The following is a 23,219-nucleotide window of genomic DNA, read 5'->3' on the forward strand; positions in this document are numbered from 1 at the left end:
CTTATATAAGTGTTCGAAACATAACTTAATTCAAAGTTTATCTCTATCGATGATCGTTATAATAAGTTTACAAAATATCTCAAATCTATTGATAAAACGATATTTCGAGGACAAATTGAATACTAAAAATTATGGAAATCTTAATTCTATTGCAGTTATGTGAAAAATGGCAAACAATCAACAGCGAAGAAGGCGTAGAGTAGGAGCTCGTAGTTATTCTGATTACTCGAAGGAAATGCTGGAAGTTGCTGTAGATCTCGTTCGAAGAAAAATTATTTCATCATACGAAGCAGAAAAGCAGTTTGGGATCCCACGTCGGACAATTAGCAACAAAGTCAAAAGCGTACATAATAAACCATTTGGTCGACCTACAGAGTTTTCAACTGAGGAAGAAGCTCACATAGCGGACGTGGTGAATATTTCAGCAGAATTTGGTTGTCCTCTTTCTCTTTTAGATTTGTGTATTGTAGTTTACAACTACTTTTAAAAAGTGGAAAATCTGCTCTTTTTAAAGGAAAAATGCCTGGTGAACGCTGGGCCCGTTTTTTCTTAAAACGACACAATTTTTCACTAAGGGCAACACAAAATATAAACGAAGCCGTGCTGCAAAAACAGTAGAGGAAATGGACGAATACTACAGAAATTTGAAAATTTCTCTTAAAGATGTTCCCACCAGTAATATTCTCAATTTTGATGAGACAAATTTAAGTGACGACCCCGGATCTAAAAAATGTATTTTCAAAAGAGGCACAAAACACCCAGAAAGGGTAATTAATGCAAGCAAAAGCTCAGTATCAATCATGTTCAGCGGAACTGCTGACGGAATTTGCCTACCACCTTATGTGGTTTACAAAGCAGATCATTTGTGGTCCAAGTGGTGTGAAAATGGTCCAAAAGATGCTAGGTATAATCGCACCAAATCTGGATGGTTCGATATGATTTGTTTTGATGATTGGTTCAAGACTATAGTTATGCCATGGGCAGACTCTCGTGACGGCGTAAAACTTATTATCGGCGATAACTTGGCATCTCACCTAAGTGTCGAGACAATTCAAATATGTCAAAGTCAAAACATTAGATTTACTTTTCTTCCAAAAAATGCTACACACCTTACTCAACCACTAGACGTGGCATTTTTTGGACCAATGAAACGACATTGGCGTGAAATTTTAACAAATTATAAAGCTGCACACATCACTACAAGCACAATCAACAAATGTCATTTCCCGCAGCTACTGCAGGAGCTAATGTCAAAAATAAACATTACAAAAGAGATCAACATATGTAAAGGATTTGAAGGATCCGGAATATTTCCTTTCAATCCCTTAAGAGTGACATTAAAAATGCCAACACTACAAGAAGAAAATTTTCGTCAATTTGATGCTAGCCTTTTGGAGTTTTTACAGCAAAATAGACAATCACAACCAATAAAAACAGGCAAAAACAGCAAGCTTCCAGTCATACCTGGTAAATCTATTTCAACTGAACAAGCAGAAGAGCTAGCTAAAACTAAAAAAATAAAGAAGGTTACGAAAATAAATACACAAAAAGAGAAAAAAGACTCAAGTTTACCAGGACCGTTGAAAATAACATATGTCAAGAAGAAGGAAATAAAGTGTCCTGAAACTAAAAGTCCTGACAGTCTTTGCAAGCTTTCCATAAGTGCCATAGACGTTTACATGCAGCCTTTGGCGACAGTTTCAAATAAATTCGTACATTGGCTGAGGAATTTAACAAAGAATTCAGAAATGAATACTCCGTTTTGGGTTGACACACCAGAATGCCTGGATTTGAAAATAGTTAATGTACCTAAAAATGACTCCCCGAACAAGAATAAAAAACCGAAGATAATAATTACGTCTAATATAGTTTTAAAAGAAGCTTCCCCCAAAAAAAACGTTTTACGAGATATAAATACACAAATGACTAAACGAAAAAGAACTTCTCAAGGCCAATCATCCAAAATAAGAAAACAAAAGAAACATGTGTACAACAGCGACTCAAGCCCGGTGTCGGAAACTTCTTTTCATGCTGCAGACGACTCCGACTACGAAAATTTTGATACTTATATTGCGTCATATTTACAAGAACAACAAAGCATAATATCCCCTTTCGAACTGAGTGACATTAATGTTGACGTGAAAGATTGTCATGAATTTCAAGAAAACAGCTGGATAATAGCTAAATTCGCTGCGAAAAAGAGCACTAAGCACTTTGTAGGGAAGGTTTTATCAATAAATGAAAAAATTCCCACAGTGAAATTTACACGAAAAGTCAAAAATTCTAAGCGTGATAAGGGATCAGTCTTCATCTACCCTAGTATTGAAGATGTATGTGCTGTACAAGATTTAAAAGATGTTATTGCAGTATTACCTGATCCCCAAATTTCCCGACGAGGACATTTCATATTTCATTTAAATCTTAATAAGTATAACATCCAATAAGTAAAAATGGTATTACTTACCTAACTAATAAATCAGACGAATATTTTCACAATCGTCTTGGTCAATCTGTCGAAATATTTCCCTTATCGTATTTTGAGTAATTATTTTAATAATTTTGTATTTTGTTTGAGATTTTTTGAAAATATTTCTTTTCTTTTGGGTACCTAAAGATGTACCAAAATATTTGATTTTATAGTTTCCGTACCTAAAGTTAGTAATATAATAATGTTCCTATTCACAAATAGGATATTTTGTTATAACATGCTAATTTTATACTTAACGGTATTTTCAGCAAAATAAGACTATTATTAGCTTGTTTGGTTTTAAGCATATCTAGTTTTTTTAAATATATTCTTAGTGGTTTCTAAAAGTAAAAAGTAACGATGTTGGTTAAACAGTTAGCTATTTTTGTTTTTCGTTTTATTTTTTACGTATGTTTGTTTAGTGTCATAGCTTTTAATATTGTTCCTACTTTGTGTTGCTGAAATTTTAATTACCTGCCTAAAAAGTAACTTTAGGTTTGAGAGAGAAGACTACCTATTATTATAGATATAATAGACTGATATTAATACCTACTGTTACCAACTTTATTTAGATTTACTTCTGATTATTTGTTTAACTTAGGAAAAAATAGAAATAAAAGTGGAAAAAAAAAATCTTTTTTTGGCACAACCCTACACTTACCGACATGTTTGTATGGGAAGTTTGTGGTACCTGCTACAACTTTCCCCATTAGCTGTGAATAAAAATCTATTTCCTTAATGGCAATAATTTGACTGCCGGGGTCAAGCACAGCGACTCTTGCATATGGAAAAAAAATACTATAAAGAGAAACATTATATTTACTGAGGTATTCTTCGAGGCAAAGTTGCGCCTTTTGCACACAACTTTGCCTACGACTTTGAATGCATGTAATTAGGAAAACTTGCAAGATTTAAAAGGATTTGGAACTTATACGGCTAGGCATTAGGTCCGTCTTCCATCTAAAACGCATTAACAGCCATAATAATAAATAGGTTCAGAGATATCTACAAAAAAAGTCAAAATTGCGGCAAAGTTGCAGCGTTTTACGGTAATTAAAATTCGTAAGTAATCAACTTTATTTAAATATTAACGTGTAGAATGAAAAAAAACTTTTTTCAGGGTCAGAATTACCTTCACGTCCTTGACCAAACACTATATTGACAAATTGAAATTCATCTCATATAAAATAAAAGAATGTTACAGGAAATTCCTAAATACGTAAGGTATGCAATGTTCCGATTACGATACTGGCATCCGAAACGTTTGCGTATTATTCTTAAATTATCCCGCGATCGGTAGACAAAGAGATATATCGGTAAACATTTGGAGCAGTGTCCCAGAGAGCTTCGAACCGGGTCAGTGTGGCTTATCTGCTTTATTTCAGGAGTGTGACTTAATCGCAAATCGCAACCCGATCACCGATTACAGCAGAGGATTCTTTGCTGCAGACCACAACTAACTTGTGGTTTGGTGTTTGGACCTGATCAACCGAGGGCGGGAAAATGGCTTATAGTTGGGATAACCGTGTGGCATTTGTTGTCAGATTTCTTTACGGTATGCCATAACTCGAATTAAATGTGCAATAATCGTATCGGCTTGTTATCGGTGTACATTCATCTGTGTGGTGAATGAAGGGACTGCTTTAATTATGAATGTGTGTTGTGATGTTAACATGGAAGTCTCAGTAGTGGATAAATGGAAAGATTGTGTTTTAAAAAAATATATTTTAATTATTGAGATATTCACAAGTGCAATTTTTATATTAAAAAATATTGGAACAAGGGCCTAACTAAGTATGTAATAATAATTATGTATTAAAACTTTTGAATTAAAAAACAGTATTAGCCGTTTCCTCAATATTCATTTGAATAATTAAAAAAAAAAACATTTTGTTGCATGAACAATTTTGTTTGGTGTTTAATTTTTAAACATTAACAACTTTATTTTTTATGCTGGGTTATTAAAACTCTAGCACGAGTGTTATTTTTATGCTAAATTGATAAACAAAGAAGATAAACAGAATGCCAATACACATTTCCCATAATCCGTATACGCATAGACCCTTTTCACACATGCCACGCCAATCCACCCGGCCCGGTAACTTTCCGGGTACACCCTACAAACGCATACACCATGTGTCACCTTTTGTAGGGTGTACCCGGTAAAATTACCGGGCCGAGTGGATTGGCGTGGCATGTGTGAAAAGGGCCATATTATAGACTTTTTTACATATCGCTGGCCCAAAGTAACAGGGAGATATCTCCGAAGAACATGTTTTGAGATAATCGCACTTTGAAGTGTGCAAAGGGTCTGACTGAATTAAATTATTTTAAGTCGATTATGAAAAATTATTTCCGCATAGGTTAACTATCTAGCTTCTATATTTTATTATTTGAAAACATTAATTTATTTCATTGATCTGCATGTGTATCTCAAAATGGGGAATTCCGGGTTTATCTCACGGTTGCTTTGGGCTAGCGATATATTATTATTTATGCGTTTTTCATTAGTTTTATTATTTTTTGTGCAACTGTTCCAGCACTTGTTTGCACTACTTTGCCTACGCTGCCATAAACTGTTATTTAGAAACAGTTTTATTTGTTAAATTATAAGTGTTACTGCTACTCCTTTTATACAACCGAAACGCCTGTCTGTTCAGACACTGCGGAAATCGCGTGGTTTCGACTGCGCGATTTGAATAGCGTAGACATAATTTCTGTTCAGACACGACGGAAACCGCGCGGTTACGTGTAAATTCGAAACGCGGCGGCTGCAAATTGCGCGGTTTCTGCTGTGTCTGAACTCTGAACTAGGGCATATATAGTGATTTTTTTTAGAATTCAAGATAATTTTTATGTATTCTATATGGTCATATGGATGTTTTGTTTGTAAAGTAGGCACATCAAATAATTACCGATGACAATAAAACTGTTTTGTTTATAGACCAGTGTGACATTAATAAAATGGGTAGGTTTAACGAGGAGGTACAGTAGAACTCCGTTTATTCGAACTCCAGTCATTCGGATTGCCAAATATCCGAATCTTCATCGGAAAATAAAAAATAAAAGAGATGTTGTGAAAAAGGGGGCTGGCGGCCGGCGCGTTTCTTCGTCAAAGTAATTAACTTTGCTGAGCACGTTCAAGTATTTTTTCATGTGATAACGTCTGGCACTCATTAATCCGGATAATTAGAGTTATACTGTACTATTAAGACAGCTATGTTTTTTTTATAACACGGCTGGGGCTAAATATTCAAGGGCACGCATTATTACGAAAGAGAAATAATTTAAGTTTTTGTAACATTTCTATTTTTAAAGAGAATAATATACTTTGAAATAGATTTCTTTTCCGCGGAAATCTAATTAACGCGGGTACGGTATTCGTATGGACATGTATGTGGGCGGACAGCGTGGCGTCGCTAGATGGAAATGTGACTACTCCTAGATTGATATTCGACCAGACTCAGACAGGGTAAATGCCCAAGTGTTTCCAACCGTGTTGGGTTTTTGTTATGACACATGAATTACTCTCCACATTATAATTCTCTTCAGATCTGTTTTTTATGTCAACCCGGAAATTCAAATTCCTGTGATGTCTAAAAAACATCTCCGGAAAATCCGAATACCCGGTTACTTGGTATTTACCTATAGAAGTTCTAAATCCATGATTCCATAAAATAGTGACCAAGACGTTATATGATTAGTTCGAAAGTTTTCTTACCTAAGTTTAAATAATATCGAGAAAAGAAAATATATTTTACATAATTGGCATTTATTTTTCACCCCTCTGGAGTTTTCTTTCCAGAAAACTGGTTTTATAAAAATACGGAAGTGCCATAAAAATATCTCACGTTTCATGAAATACTCATTTTCTCATTTTTTTTGCACCACAACAGGCCAAGAGGCCTAATTACAGCGGTGAATTACATTACAGAACAACCAGGCTTGAGAAAAAAAAACTCCAATGCCAGACGTTATCCGGATATGCAGAAATCCGGATAGTTGGATTAACCATTAAATTAAGGCAACCTTCTTCTTGCGGTACCTTATCAGGTCCCCCCGACGTTGGCGATCACTACAGCGAAAGCGTCTCGGTCTGCGCTACTCCGAGGCCAGGGCAACTACTTGTTGAATGTACTCGCCATAGTGATTCCTGGGAAAAGATGACCAGAGTGGTTTCCCGTTGCCTTCTCTGATGGATTTTTCTGTCGGAGTTACCTTTCCTTCCCTTCCCTAGCTGGTCGATTCTGGTTTGGAGGGGCCAGAAACTCTCCTTTTATCCTCTTGTTATCTGCTGTTCACACCGTTATGAGTATGATCCCATTAGGCAATATTTTGAAAGAAAACGCAAAATTTACTCTAAGATCACATATTTTTATTGCCTTTGAAATAATACAGCGAATTGGAATGACATTAAAATATTACTTAAAAATGTCGAGGGTTGGTATTCTGAAAGGAATTGCGCGTGAAGAGATCGCTCTGTTAGCGTGTATTTAGTACGTGAATACGCGTTAAAAATGCATTTTCTATGCCCGCTTTTGCGTTCAGCATACTACTCCAGCAAAGCTTTGACAAAGAAACTCTATTATTCGTCATTATAACATGTATGTTTTTTTTTATTTCCCAATAACGATCCGGATATTTGGCGATCCGGATGGCTGGAGTTCGGATAAACGGACTTCTACTGTAGCAGTTTCAAATTAATTATTTTAAAATAAGCGTTTCTTTACAACTTCCGAACAAAAAAAAAAAAAGTAGTTTATTTTACACATGGTTAAAAATTGCGTGTACAGTAGAAAAGTTTGAATTTTGTTCTTGCTGACTTTATATTTTGCTAATAAATGTTTGACTAATCATCGCATTGAGGAAACAAGGTTCTATGTAGGTTCGTGATTTTTTTGAGACATGAATGTTTGAAATGAAGACATTATTTTATCTAACATTTTTTATTAATAATGTCTTAATAATAAACGTAGAAATAATTAAGGATTGATTTAGTTTTTCTTTGAAATTTTGATGCAGATAGAACAGATATTTAAATATACAGTAGCGAGCGCTGAAATCTTTCCAAACCGAAAATATCAGTTTTTAAAAATTTTTTTTTTGTTGTTGTGATTTCTTGATAGCTTTTCAGTCCAAATTATTAAGCAACACTGTTTAAAGATGATGTACAAAAAAGTGCCTATTTAGAGACCAAAATTTTTTTTTCATAATTTCATAGTTAATTTTTAGATCTTCGATTTTTTCGCACAAAAATGAAAAATGCCCATATAATTTTAAAAACCACAAATTTATTTAAAATAAAATTACATGGGTGCATAAAAATAAAAAACCAACAAAATCAATAGTTTGTTGTTCCTCCTTTTTTTATTGCTGCTTCAATACGTTTTGGCATGGATTTCACCAAATTTTGTATGTAGTCTTGGGAAAAAATTTCAAACCACCTTTTTTTGACGTTTTTCCTTTGACGAAGGCTTCGGTTTATTTATTTCGATTGCTATTTTATGCCACAAGTTTTCGATAGGGTTCAGGTCAGGACTATTTCCGGGCCAATCCAGTGTTGGAATTCTATGAATTTTCATATATTCTTTGACCTAAAAATGATTTTAATAGTGTTATATTTAAAAAAAAAAAAAATTTAACATTATAAATCAGTGTCAGAAAAAAATAATACTAAAAGTTAAAAGTAAAAAAAAACATAATTTGTTTGATAGAACCTTGTTTTCCTAATGCGACGTAATGGTACCTACTTTCTACAAAGTTTATTGTATATTTTTTTCCTTTATTAGGGCATTTTCCCGAAATATGATAATATCGGCCAAAAACAAATTACCTGCACATAAGTTGGCAACAGTGGAAATAATCTGTAGAGTTCTGAATTTGAAATCTCAAAGAAAAATGTTGAATCTTGAATTTTTTGTCTAATTTTAACATAAACCCAGAGATTATATGTTTTGCTTCTTCTCTTTTTTGCAGCCATTTTTTCACCGCACTACTAGAATGCTCTAGCCAATGCAGTGTCGTGTTATGTTTTTTAAAGATATTTACACATTTTTATGTTAGTAATTTATGTATACTAATAAGTGTGTTAGTATCTAATATTACACTATCTACAACATATTTACAACTTAATTTCATTAGTTACAAGATATGTACACAAAATTTTGCACAGGTTTATCGGCTGATGACAGGAGAGTTATGATATTGGTAAAAAAGTATGAAGTAGAACAACTGAATAAATTTGTATTTAACAATATTTTGAGTTTGTCCAAATTTTTGTAGACAAGGACTGGATTCAACTCCCTGGGGAGCTGTTTATATTAATATATTACAACAGAGATGAAGAACATTTAAGAGAAGGTAATATGGAAGTCTATCTCAGGCGTTGCCTAGTATGTAGGTGAAATAATTCAATTAGATGAATCTGACCCGCATAAATAAAGGTTTCAGCTCTTTAACTTCACAAACATCAACAGATGAAAGAATTGAAGGAATATGGATGTTCAAATATAGGCAGAATTATGAATGTTACACAGTGTGTAAAGTGGCCACTTAAACCAGCCATTGACAGGTCATAAGCCCTGTAGATGCCTAGACTTCCATATTACCTTCTCTTAAATGTTCTTCATCTCTGTTGTAAAATATTAAATTTGTATTCATTATTCGTATTTTTATATCTTAATGCGTATTAATTAATAGGTCAATTTATTATAGCCTAAAATGTGAATAATAAAAATAATGTGATTTTTCATAAATATGAAAATTATGATAAGCCCTTACAGCAATATCGGTTTACATCTCAGAGAAATTATTATTTAGAGAAGCCCTTAAGCCCTATTGCATAGAACAAAAGCGTTCCAAGTTTTTGGTTTGGTTTTAGTTTCGTTTTTAGTTTAACAACAAACGTGTAAATGACGGTTTCGGTCTGTACTCACAATTCTCAACCCAAGTACCTTTGGTCCGTTGTATTGCTGTAATCCATAACTAACTTTGTGGTCAATAATCATAGAGTGGGGTTTCTCCGTATAGGCGACTCTATTAGGTTATAACTCTAAGGTTTACATAGCGGGAGCGTAAATGTAGTACTAGGATGGTGCTAGGTATTATAAACTTTTGGGGACTGTAGGTATTATAGTTGGTGATAGTGAAAGCCTAGAATCTTTTATGTAGAAGAAAATAAACATATATTTGTTATTAGACAAATTGTCGGTGACAACCACAAATATATTAACTCCCCTGTTCAGTGGTGACAACCAATAAAAATCTAATAAGCAGATAGACTGAATAATTTATTGGTTTAAATATACCCAAGTAAAAGTATTTTTACACAAAAGAAAGTAAAACCCCATACTTGTAAATATTTCATACGCAGTTTACTTATTCTTCTCGCCCTTAGATAAAGGTTAGATACAAACATATGTACAGAACACTACATTGATACATTATTTCAGCATATTTATATTACAATTAGTAAAATTGAAGTAAGGGCTGCATGTTTAGCTGACATTGCAATAACTGCATTGTTTCACATCTGACATAAATCTTCCCCGAGAAAGGACATAGGTAGAACTACCTATGCAAACTATTCTAAAGGTGACTGTTGCCGACACGCGCACGCGCCCGCACCGGAGGAGTGACACGAATACAGCAACCGTACACCTGGCTACGACCTTCCTTTCTGCTGCTTTCGCCCTGCAAGAGAGGTACTAACATTGTCAGAGAAAGGTCACGGTCAGGGTCTGTCGCGTGGGCGCTGCCGTCCTTCTTGCGCAACTTTAACATAGGTCTGTCAGCAGGAGGAACGTTCGATCAGGCTCTTGGACGTAAATTATGACTGCAGGCCGGAGTGATCGGTGATCCTCGGAGCCTGAAGAGGAGCGGAGCGAAGTAAAGGTCTTGGTAAATAAAACGCAGTGTAGAAGAACTGAATTGACTATAAGTTGCACATGCATTGTCCAATAATTTCCACCGTGCCGCAGTCGGTCCCGGCGCAAATCGAAAAAGTGCACATTTTAAATGTTTATTTGTTTTTGTAATGCTGCTTTACAGGTAAGTTAAAAAATCGAAATATTTATAAATGTATTAAATATTTATATGAGGTTTAACAAATGACGAAATTAATTTGTGTAAAATTAGGTAGGTAAAAAAAAAAAGTTGTTGATTTTTTCAGATAGAGTTCGCCCGACCCGACCGTATAGCGCAAATTCCAGGTCGATACCTCAAAGTTGGAATTTGATACGGCCATTCAAAGTCGAGATATCTGAGTTAGGTACATTTTGATACGGCTCGATCGAGATGTATGGAAAATTAAAGGTTCAAAAAGTATGCATTTTTTCATGCCGAATTGTAGATTTCGTAAAAACATGACTATTGGCGAAGACCACAGTGAGATCGGCCCCCGGTGCATCGTCTGTTTCATCTCGCGCAGACCAAATTTAAACTTTCGCTCGTTTGAATTCGCCAGGCGATTTTTCCAAGTACAATAACAGACGCTTCAAAGGCGCAATTCCACCGCAGAAACCACCAATCCTCGTGGATTTGAGTTATTTACCTGATTTTACAAAAAAAACCATAAAAAATTTATTAAGATACAAAATATGTAAATAGACTGTCTCCCCGCGCGCTCAATTCGAGCGAGAAGATTTAAATAAAGTGACTTAGTTGTCCAAATGAAAGTTAGTCTGAAATTATTACAGGTGCGACAGGTAATTATTCTATCGAACTTTCAAATATAAAAATAGAATCCAAATATTAAATATGCTCTATAGATATCGTAAAAATTGTACAATTTAAATATCTACTAGATTCTAACTAGATTATATCCTAAATTGAAATATGACTAAAAAATAAACACAAAATGCCTTCAATATTAACACCTTATGAATGTCTCGTTTTCAACCATCATTTTAGCCATGTCCTGTGTTTTGATAGGAATAATGTAGGACTATAAGGTCCATAAGTTTATGACATATAATAAATGTGGTGTCCCGCATTTTTGCCCTAAATTCCATGATTTAAAATCGTACATACTATAAAACTCTTTCCGATGCCAGGTCGACTATTTATAATTCTATGGACAGGTCATAAGACGTATAAATGTATGGACTTCCATATTCCTCCCCAAAAGAGTTCTCCACTTATGTTAAAATATCTATTAATTTTTAGCACTATGAAAACTTGCATATACTCAAAGTAAAAAATATTTTGTGTACTGATTTCTTCGGGAATGTAAATTGTATATTTGAATAATTGTAACTCAGATTCTTAAATACTAAAAAATCATATCAACAGATGGAAAAATGTAAGAAATATGAATGTTACACAGTGTGTAAAGAGATCACTCAAACCATTCAATAAAGATTGTTGTCCTGTTGTAGTGCGATCTCAGGATCAGGTTTGAGGTTTGAAACCTGGGCTAGTATTCCAAACACTCTCACAGCCGTTGAAAAAATATTTATCTCGTGTATTTACATACAAAATACACGGGATAAAGTGTTTTTTACAGCTGCGAGAGCGGTTCAGAATAGCACCCCTGCTCTATCACTTGTTTTGAATTTTTTAACACGGTCACGTATGACTAAAATGAAATGGCTCCAAAATTGAAATATTTGGGCAAATGGCAAAAACGAATAAATGATTACCTCTTTAAATGTCTAGATTTTTATATTATCTTCTCAAAAAAGATATCCATCTTTTTGAAAAAAATATTATTAATCTATAATAAAATGTGTAGATATTGATAACAATGGCTACCTGGACGCGCATGACTTTGAGTGTCTCGCTGTACGATCATGTGTATTAGAGGGCCGCGGAGATTGCGGTAGCACACGCCTAGCACGGTACCAGCACATCATGCTTAGTTTGTGGGAAGAGATTGCTGAAATCGCTGATTTTGACAAGGTCAGTACAAATCCAGCATTACAAGTATAAACAAACTTATAACCTACTTCCACTGTCCATTAATAAAATAAGTAATGATAAAATATTTTAAATGGTTATAAAAAAATTGAAAATGGAGGCAGGTAGAAGTATAATGGATTGTGTCATTCGGTAAAACTAGTTTTAAATTTTCTCCTTCATTATAATTATTAATTTTGAAAATGTATAGTTTTAATTTTTTAAAACAAGTTTTCATAAACCATATATCTAAATAAAAATTTAAAATATGTTTAAGCACATAGTTTCTAAACAACAAAATTGCATTGATATTTTGGGGATATTATTTACCTACCAAGTCCTGCCATAAATGTTAACAATAGCAATTAGACACCTGTAAACTTTTTCTAGACAATGGCCAATCCTTTTTGATATTGCTATTATTAGTCAGTCATTAAAGGTTGGAAATTAAACATGGAGTGGGGTGATAAGGAAAACCAAATAGCTGCATTACATAAAGTTGAGAAGACGCCAGGCAACATTTTGAATACTCTAAAACATATAGGTTCTTAACCTTATTTTACCCACCGCCCACTTTGAGAACCCATACTTTAAAAGTATCATATTTTTTCAGGCATCAGTCACCAGTTTGTGTACCGTACTATTAATTGATTCAAGAACATTTAAAGTGTTGATGAAGATCGATAATGAAATAGACGTCCATGAACTGTGCGGATTTCAGGGCCCCGATACAATGGGAAGTTAACACAGTTATCTTCGATTGTCTATAAAGAAAAACCAATATTTGTGTACAAAAATGAGTATATTTGCATGAACGTTTGAAGTAACTTCGTCGGTAACCTATAATTGAACGTGTTTAGAAGAAAAAAATGTATGCTGCGCATTCTGCTTTTTATACAGAAAACTTAATTTTACTTTGTAGATAAAGTTGAAGATAAATGTTAACTTCCCATAGTAATCGGGGTCCATGGGCTATCACAGGCAAACAAAAAAATCTTGTCGAGGGAGATGACTATATCGACTCGAAGTATGTCTCGCGTCATGGGGCTTACTGAATCATGATCATTGGGGCTTACTGAAGCAGCACTGGTTATTTGTTTACTCCATCTTTAATGGACACTAGGCAGTCCAGACAACTAATTCACCGATCATGAGATTATGTTTATAACATGTAAAATAGGATCAGGTGGGATGTGGTGACCGTGGCTGATGTGGCTGAGACCTGTTTAAGAGCTTCTTCACATTTGCTCCATTACTTCTCTTGACAAGTTCTTATGACTTATCACTAGGTATTTGAATATGGTGTAAATCCTCATCCAGACTTTTGCCTCACGCCTCCAATGAGAAACTTCAGCCCTACGGGAAATTAGATATAAAAAATGTTTTCTTACGCGCGGTAAAAATTAGAGCATTAAATTGTTTTATGAAATTTCTTAAAAATGTGAAAAAAAAATTTAAAAAAATAAAAAAATGCACTACTTTGAATGACGTCAATGGTTCATATGAACCATCCAATGATATGAGAGCTTTGAAAGATATCCGGTTTGGTAACCATACACGAACCAATCGGAAGAACTGTCATAGAACAACCTCTGGCGTCACACGCGGAGTTATTTCAGAAATACAAAACTTTAAAAAATCATAGCGCTGACAATATGATATAAAAAAATTGGCTTAGTTCAATATTCTATTAACAAATAAAAAACAGACACTGAACTTCCTCATTGCATAAGTTGCAACTTTATAAGTAACTCTTAAGGATGCCAAAGTTTCGATGAAACTATTTGGTTTTAACTTAAAAACATTAAAGTGAATAAATAAAATACGTTAGTTGGTTTTGACCATATTTAATTTTAAATTGTTCACCAGTAACCGTGATTTGTCAGACTGGTGGGAGACTTAACGAATTCCCACCTCAAATACAAGTGAAAGCGGTTGTTGTCATTATAAAATGCAGAGGAGAAATGTCAAAGGAGAAACTTATGAATAAAAATACCTACACAAAATATTTTTAGATAAATGAAATTAGTAATATTATTAACATATTATTAGTTATTAGTTTATTAGTAATATTGTTTATTCTTTTTTCCAGGATGGAAAAATTACAGTTGAGGAGTTTAAAACAGCTGTGCAGAATTGTTGTGTAGGTAAAAAGTACGATGAATTTCCACAAGCAATGAAGGCATTCATAGAAGCCAATTTTCGACTGATCGACCTAAACCAAGATGGTATCCTAGATATTGAGGAATTTAGATACGACTGTGTTCAAAGAATGCCCGTAGATGATATCCATGTCATTAATGACGCTTATTATAATTTATTAAATGTAAGTTCATTTTTGTATTCATAATTATTAAGATGTTTTAAATAGACACCTGCTTTACTAGAATGACATATCATAAAATTTGGCTGAAATTACATTGTTATGTGAACCAACCAATGATGTGACAGCTGTGAAGGATATCCGGTTGGCTTACCGTAAACGGACCAATGGGAAGAACTAACAGAGAACAACCTCTGACGTCACACGCGGAGTTATTTCAGAAATACAAAAGATTAAAAAATCATAGCGCTGATGATACGATATGTAAATTAAAAAAAAAAAAATTGGCTTAGTTTAATATCTATTAATAAATAAAAAAAGACACTCAACTTCCTCACAGATTTCTATAGAAATTTGCCTTTGGTGTTAAATTATTATTTTCTTGATTAGTCATTCTAAGCCCTAAATATAATATGGGAGAGAATAAAATGTTTCCTGAATACCAATTGGGCTTGTATTTTAGTAAATAAAACATATAACAATTGTGTGTACTACACTCTCAAAAGTGCAATCATTTTAGTAGTAAAGGTAAAAATATAATCAAGTTTTTAACAAAATGGGGATTTTTCATTTTATACTTGGGACACTAAAAAATGTAGGTGCAATAACTGATTTTATTTCCACTTAATTTTGTAAAAAAATATCGATACTTAAATGTTATTTTTGCAGGATGGAGACAGGAAAAGAGGAGGCTTGACATTAAATAGATATCAAGAACTGTTTGCTCAATTTTTAGGAGATCAAAGAGATGTAAATCCTTCTATATTCTTATTTGGACCTATCGAATTTGCAGATATTGGCTGTTAATTACCTGAATCTAATACATATCATGTTAAATAAAAACTAAACAATGAATTATTATTTAGCAATTTATTCACATCAATATAACTGTAATAATTATTGTTACAAAACTCTGAATATATGGATAAAAATATAAAACTGTTCCGGGCAAACCTTTTGACATGAACCTTCTACTTGTTATATTGTAATAAATAAATAAAGTTGGTAACCATAAAATCAATCACATAATATATTTTCCTTTTACTAATGATTTTTTTATATATACCTAGTTAGATAACTACATATGTAATCATTTAAATTTCTAATGTGTTTGTTCATGCAAAAGGTTTTAACGGATATAATAAAACTTAATATGGTTTTAAAATAATAAGTAATATGCATATACTCATACGTATTTATAAAAAGAATTACCAACAAAATTAAAGTCCAAAATTACACTGCCTATTAGTCGTAATATTTTTAAAAGAATACTTGGTCATACCCATTATACCTAAGGATACATATCGGCGGTGATACTGCAATACCACGTAACAATCAATTTCATTTTTAGGCAGGGGAACCTAAAAAGCGTTCTGTCAATATCCTATTTACGATTTAAATTAATAAAAAATATCACTGCAGTACCAGAAAAACTGTCATTATTTAGAGTAAAAATAGCAATAATTTAGAACCAACGGCTCTTAGTTCCATAAAGAATTTATTTAGGTAAAACATTTTCGCAAAAAAACAGGTTACGAGATATTGCAGTATCAAGTATCACAGACAATATGTAATATCAAACAAATAATAGTAATCTTTGCCCAGTAAAAATAAAGAAATTATGAGACCCTTAACCCCTCACTGCATAGGAACAGAAAAATATCCAAATGTATCAATTCTTAACTGCTTAATCCATACTGTGTAACAAGAAATCAGTTATTAATTCACTATCAGTTAGATTATTAAAAAGCTGCAAAAACGGATCTTTCAAATATTTCATCTGTATATTCTGGAAAGATTTGAAAACAGAGTAGAAAAATTTCAATATTTAAAAAGATACTCAAAGTTTTTAAAAATCAGCATTTTTTGGGGTATTCAAATATCACCAACATATTTTTAGGTAGGTAGTGTTTAGAAGACCTTTTATTAACATTTAAAAGATCTAATTTAGGAAAATATTCCGCAATCGTCAAATGGTAAAAAAGTCAAGAAAATGAATTTAATATGAAAAAAAGTATAGAATTCACCTATTTTGTTATTATTTTCCTTTAGTCTAAGTAAACTATAAATGTATGCAAAAATATAATATAACACCACCATATACATAATATTCTGGATTACCTAACTACTTAATACATTCATTCAGACTATCTCACATACATATATTATATATTTTCTAAATCAGTAATCCAAATGATTTTATCTAGAACGAATTTCGAAACAAGAATGTTTCACTGATCTGAAATAATACGAAAGCATGAAAGATAATAATATGTATATTGTACCTCCGATAAAACATAGTTACAACTAGAAAAACATGGTTTTTGAGTCAAATATACCATTTGATTCAGAATAAAATTTTCTTTTATCTCAAACATCGTTATAATTATACCCCATAGAACACTGCGCGATAAGAGTTGTGACAGTTTATTATTGATCATATTTGTCTTAAAAAATCCATCAGCATCAAGCATCAACTCTTAAAAAACTGTGACAACTAAAATTATAACTCTGCTCTTTTTTGGTTAAGTGATAAATGATGCTTCTTTATTGTCATGCAATATTATATTTTTGGGTGTGGGTTGGGTTGTGGTCCTGTGGCTAGTGTCCCGGGCTCACAGACCTGAGGTTCGAACCCCACTCTACCACAACTTAATTCCCATTTTCTAATAGGGAGTTATTTACAATTCGTTAAAAATGCCCCCCAACATTAAAATATTTAAGTAAATCATAAGAATGCAGATATTTTTATAATAAACATACTATACAATTTTACATATTGAATTTCTCCTCTTGGTCTGTTAGTAAATATATACATCAGGGATATATTTTACATTATAATATTTCACAAGCATAATAATAACTGTCTCACTAAATGTAAATTAAATAAAGGTTCATTTTGACTAGAAGCACGATCAAATTTAAAAAAAAAAGAAATACTTGCAAATGATAAAGCAACAATGGCTTAAAATGATTTCATTGAAATACAAAATTCCTATTTTTGGATATTGATTTTCTTGGTTTAAGTTTGGATATAATGCTCATATTGCTCATTTTTATTAGTTTAGGGGTTAAAATGATTTTATAAATCTTCTTCGTCAAACTGATGTTGATTTTATTAAAATTTTATGTTTCATAAACTCTTGAAAAATTCTAAATAAGTATTGTATTGTTTAATGTTAGTTTATTTTTAAACCCATTTGCAAGTTAAGCTAACCAAGAGGTTCTGAAACAGGCCCTTAATATTGTTTTCCTTCACACATTTTTGTTACAATAATCTGGGAAAATAAAAACTTTTTGATACTTGAATAAAATTTTATACATCAATATATCCCATATTGGTAGTTTGAAGACATAAGTGTTTGATTATTATGTGGCTTGGATCTAAAAGAGCCAATGTCAGATTTAAAAAAAAATCTTGCCTTTGTTTAGCAGAGGTATCAGAGATATCAATTAAAAATATTTATATTTAAATATTTTATATACACATACATACGTGGTAATGTCAAACAGTTCATTAAAATGACAAAAAAGGGCTGAAAAATTACTCTCCTCAGATATTGCCATTTACGACATTGGCCCTTTCAGATTCAAGCCGTAATATTGTTGTGGGTGGTGTACTATTACTTTTTCAGATTACCAAAATCAGTTAGTTTTATTTAAAAAACCTTAAAATCTTATCTAGAATAGTGTTACAAGTGACACCTTTCTAAAATCATTGGACATGTAAGTATTGTTATTAGAAAACACAATAAGTTTTTAATTTTCCCAAATTTTTTTATTTTTAAGTTGTAACTCTATTTTATCAAAGGAGCGACACGTAGTTAGGAGATTCAAAATCATAAAAACGTAATATTTTATATACATTTTAAATATACTAAAATGTTTTTACTCTTTTCGGAATAAGTTCATGCTTATGTAGGTCAACTAATTTCTGATTGTAGTAATAATTCTGTGGCTTGGATCTTAAGGGCCAATGTCATAAATCGCAATAAATAAAATCGCATAAATCGCAAGGAGAGTATTAGTTTTCAGCCACTTTGTGGCATTATAATGAACTCTGACATTTTTAATAATGAATATTTTTAAAAAACATTACCACACGTGTAAGTATGTGTATATTTAATAGTTTATTATTTATGAATTTTAATTCGCATCGACCCCCTACAAAGTGTTAGAGAGAAAAAATGAAAACTTACATTGGCCCTTTTGGGTCTAAGCCACAGAATTTAGATTTTTGTTTACTTATAAACGAACAATGGATTAGTTTACTTGTGATATGAATATCAAATTAAAGGATTTTTTTATTGCGAAGAAAAAATGCAAATATTAAGAAAAAAAAATTCACGATAAATATTCTAAGCATACAAGAACTCATCTAAAACAAAGTATTAAAATATTTGCATTCAACTTGAAATTTATTAACAATATAAAATGCCGATCGATTAACAACATTCAGGTATTAATCCCAATAAAGGCAATAGAGATACAGATACCGAGGTTATTTTGCATCTAATGGAGTAACATTGCATTAAAATAAATAAAACATATTACTCGTATAATAGTTGATTTGAATTATTTCACAACATTTTTTTACTATTTTAGTTACAACTGTAAAATGATTGGGTAGTTTGGCACGTTTTTTGTTTCATGCCATCTCTTAGATACCTACTCTTAGATTTCACGTATTAATGATTTATTATTTGAAGCTATCACGTTTTCATTGAATTCGGGAAAACTGTGTAAAAAACCTATGTAATTATGTTCAGGATTATTATCAGTAAGTTAAATAGCAGTTATTTCCACTGAAAAAATATAAACCACCTAAGTAATCCGAAGTCATTTAATCATAGAACTAATTTTGTGTTATTAAAAAAATTACAAAACTGAAAAATTCATTAAAAAAAAAAAAACTGGCACTAAAATTTAGTAATGTCCTCTCCAAAAGATTAATCAATTTTAACTAAAGAATACAAAAAAGTCATGTAATTTAACCCCGGTTTACTGTAAACCAAATATCGTCACCCTTGTAAAACTTGTAAGTCCACAAATGATCAAAAATGATAGTTTTCTGTTAGGACTTTAAATAATCTATATGCGAGTAAAAAAAATATATTTGTAGTGTTGCATTATTAAAAAAAAACTTCACTACAATTCCCTACTGAAGTAAAAACTGTTTTTACTCTCCCCTGAAAAAAAGTAAGTTTGGGACTTATGAGTTTTACAAGTCAGGTCAACAACATAATGCATGTTATATAAATACATATGCTTACTTATCTACGTAATGTGCTATAAATATATATCATAGATAAGTTATTATAATACCGTATGTTGCAAAAAACATGATAATACAAGGAGTTCGCCAGGACGGTTTACTACTTTGTTTTCCCACCATTTTAGTTGACATGAATTTTAACAGTTCATATTTCATGTTTGGCAGTCATGAAAAATGTGGATGTGGGAAATTTATTATAGTAAAAACACTCGATAAACCAATGTGTTTTAATTGTAAAAAACATTTCATCAAATCAATTGTCAATTATTGTGACGACTAGAAAATTATGTGAAGTTTTGGGTAGAAATAATGTGTCATCAAAACCCACTATTTATCGTTTAGTGAAAGATTTTGAAGAATGAAGTTCTGTAGCAGATAAGTACACGCTTGGGCCACAACGTAAGAGATCAGCTGAAAACATTGTTGCTGTTCTAGAAAGTGTTCAAAACAATCCATTAACCTTAACTTTACAAGAAATTGGACTTTAGACAACAACTTTGTGGGAAATTATGCATAAAAATTAGCATTTTTATCCATTTAAAATTCAGTTGCCAAAAGACCATTTACGACACCGTATATATGCCAATATGATGTTACAGCTACCTCATGATGACCATAATTTTCATGAAAAAATTATAATGAGTGATGAAGCACAATTCCAATTAAAGTTAATGAACAAAATAATCGGTTCTGGTCAACAGAAACTCCTCAAACTTTTCATCAGTCACATTTGCATCCATTAAAAGTGACAGTATGGCGTACTATGTGGTCTGGATGAATCATTGGCCCTTACATTTTTGAAGATGAATGTAACATTACGTTACTGTTACTAGAGGATGTTATCGTAACATGAATGATAATTTTTTTGACACCAGAATTGGATGCTTTGGGCTTGATTAACATGTGGATCCAGCAAGACCGTACAACTTCACATACAGCCAATGGTACAATGGAATTACTGAGTGATTTGTTTCCACAACAAATTATCTCAAGAAATGGTGACGTCAGTTTGCCCCCATGGCCACCGGATTTAACAGCCCCGGACTTCTTTTTGTGGGGATATCTAAAAAGCGAGGTTTCTGTCAACAAACCAGAAACACTTGAGCAACTTAAACAAAACATTCATGAATAAATTAATTAAATTCCAGTTGAAATTTGTGAAAATGTGACAAAAAATGTTATAAAACGAGCCAGCATTTATCAGTCTAACAGAGGCGGACATATAGCTGACATTGTCTTCCATACATAATTCCCATAAAACATTTATCAGCATTAAATTCTGTTGTTTTAATTTTCCATAAAATTATACTAAAATAAAGTAGCAAATCTTACCAGCGAACATCCTGTATAACTCAGTGATAAAGTATACATAATATAATAATACAATTATCAATGTATCTGAATTTTAGCACTGACAGTGTCAGCTAGCGTGTGTCATCGTACAAGTTTTATTTACTCATTTGTAGCATGGAAATTAAATTAGAACTGTATGTATATTTAAAAATTCAGATGCGCTTATCCAGACACTAATATATTATTTTTTATTGAAATCTAGTAAAAAAAATTTTTCAAAAATAAAACACATTTGGAATCATTTTATCAGAATTTAAAAAAAAGTGATAAATGGACTTGACAGTAAGTCATACATTCTGAAACTATGTTCATGTGAATATTTATTAGCCTATAAATCAAACGCCAAGGATGAAAGAGACAACATAGATTGATTTTTTCATGTAACATTTACACACATAATAAATAATATTTCTCAAGTCTTATTTGAATTGATCACAAGGTATTTACAGTATTAAATAAACCTAAATAATATCAAAGTGCCTTTAAATTTCAGACAAAATAATGTACACAGATAAAATTCTTTCATAAAACCATGTATACACATGTACATAATTATATAATCGTTGGGTTTCTGGCACAAGTTGGTACAATAATCTTTGTTTAAAAATTAAATAAAAAATGTTTCATTTTTTATAAATACAAAAAAGAATATTTTACAATATTCAAATTGCAGTTTTATTTGAATTGTTGATTTGGGATAAGCTTTTAACTTTAAAAGTGCAAAATCTCACAACTAGTCACATGTAGTTACCAACTTGTGCCAGAAACCCGATGAAATAGTATCATACATTGTTTTAATTGCTATGTAAATTTGCCAGATGAATAATTGCAATAAATACTATGGTAATTTATTTATTAAAAAAATTACACAGCACACCCAGTTTTATCTAAAATGACTGTAATAATTACTTATTTGAAAATTTCAAATAAGTACAATGATGTAATTCAAATAAGTATGATGATGAAAGCATTCCATTTTTAAAAAAAGATAAATTTTCTGAACTCTAAATAAAACATATGTAGTCATATTATTCCTACACATTCATTGGATCCTAGTCGCAGTTTTTATCCAATTACTTCTTTATCTTATAAAAGTCTTTTTTCGTAGGCTTTAAGAATCTTTCTTTTTAAGTTGCCTTGTAAAACCGTTTATGCTTTACATAGTAACATACTCATATGTAAACACATTACAAAAACATGTAAAGTTTTTAATCAAGTCTCAGACTCGTTTATGTTTAAGTTTTTGGAACAAATAAATTCACGATATTAAAGGATAATTATGCTACCATGTGAAACCTGAATGTCCAAGATGTGCTTTCCAAGATATATATGATAAATCCCACACCTTTAGTTTTACTTTTATATGACAATGAGTAAAATTAAAATAATGATATAATTTACCAAGTCTTTTGCCGATAAGTACACCCACTTAATTTAACTAACACATCAGAAAGTAATTTAATAGATAATAAAGCCAATTAGGGACAGTTATGTCCACAAACAATGGTTATACTATCCTCGCAGAAGAAATGTAATTGGTTTTTCCTTACATATGTATAATATAGTTTTTTACACACATATAAATGCAGTATTCATTTAGTTATTTACAACACTGACTGTACTTAAGGCACACAAGCATAGTTCAATTACAATTACACTGACAAAACCTTATACCATAGCGTACAAATCTAACATGATTAGTATAAAAGATTTCATTTATTTAATTTATCTTCGCACATTTTAGTAAATACTATCTACGAGCATACGACGATATCTTGATCCAGTTGTGGAGGGTATTGGTTTATACTGTGGTAGGAGATGTGCGGCCTCTCAGGGGCCAACAAGCTCGCAGTGTCCCTCGAGGATTCCATTCCACGCAACTGGACTCTACTTCGGGTTATGCC

General features: G+C 32.0%; 3 protein-coding genes across 8 annotated transcripts in view; 2 read left to right on the plus strand and 1 right to left on the minus strand.

The window, feature by feature from the left end:
- Positions 1-603: 603 nt before the first annotated feature.
- Positions 604-3,524, plus strand: LOC148278058 (uncharacterized). Its single transcript, XM_088231950.1, has one exon. The coding sequence runs from the start codon at positions 624-626 to the stop codon at positions 2,442-2,444; it is 1,821 nt and encodes a 606-aa protein (XP_088088076.1). The 5' UTR covers positions 604-623; the 3' UTR covers positions 2,445-3,524.
- A 271-nt stretch (positions 3,525-3,795) lies between these two features.
- Positions 3,796-15,535, plus strand: Scp1 (Sarcoplasmic calcium-binding protein 1). Of its 4 annotated transcripts, none has more exons than XM_088231943.1 (5): positions 3,804-4,022; positions 10,061-10,170; positions 12,201-12,367; positions 14,457-14,690; positions 15,357-15,535. In XM_088231943.1, the coding sequence occupies exons 3-5, from the start codon at positions 12,320-12,322 to the stop codon at positions 15,492-15,494; spliced, it is 420 nt and encodes a 139-aa protein (XP_088088069.1). In that variant the 5' UTR covers positions 3,804-4,022; positions 10,061-10,170; positions 12,201-12,319; the 3' UTR covers positions 15,495-15,535. The 4 variants fall into 4 exon arrangements, with proteins under 4 accessions (XP_088088067.1, XP_088088069.1, XP_088088070.1 ...); XM_088231944.1 differs by having other exon boundaries at positions 3,938-4,261; XM_088231941.1 differs by lacking the exon at positions 10,061-10,170 and having other exon boundaries at positions 3,796-4,022.
- The window catches only part of Npc1a (Niemann-Pick type C-1a), a 50,885-nt gene continuing 42,789 nt past the window's right edge, over positions 15,124-23,219 (minus strand). For all 3 annotated transcript variants that reach the window (XM_088231939.1, XM_088231936.1, XM_088231938.1), the window contains one exon: positions 15,124-23,218. In XM_088231939.1, the coding sequence (XP_088088065.1) occupies positions 23,070-23,218 (149 nt within the window). In that variant the 3' untranslated portion in view covers positions 15,124-23,069. The remainder of the gene's footprint in view (position 23,219) is intronic.

The sequence above is a fragment of the Micrasema longulum genome, unplaced genomic scaffold (genome assembly GCF_059751315.1).
Source record: "Micrasema longulum isolate JH-2025_06_02 unplaced genomic scaffold, ASM5975131v1 h1tg000934l, whole genome shotgun sequence".
Taxonomy (NCBI): Eukaryota; Metazoa; Arthropoda; class Insecta; order Trichoptera; family Brachycentridae; genus Micrasema; species Micrasema longulum.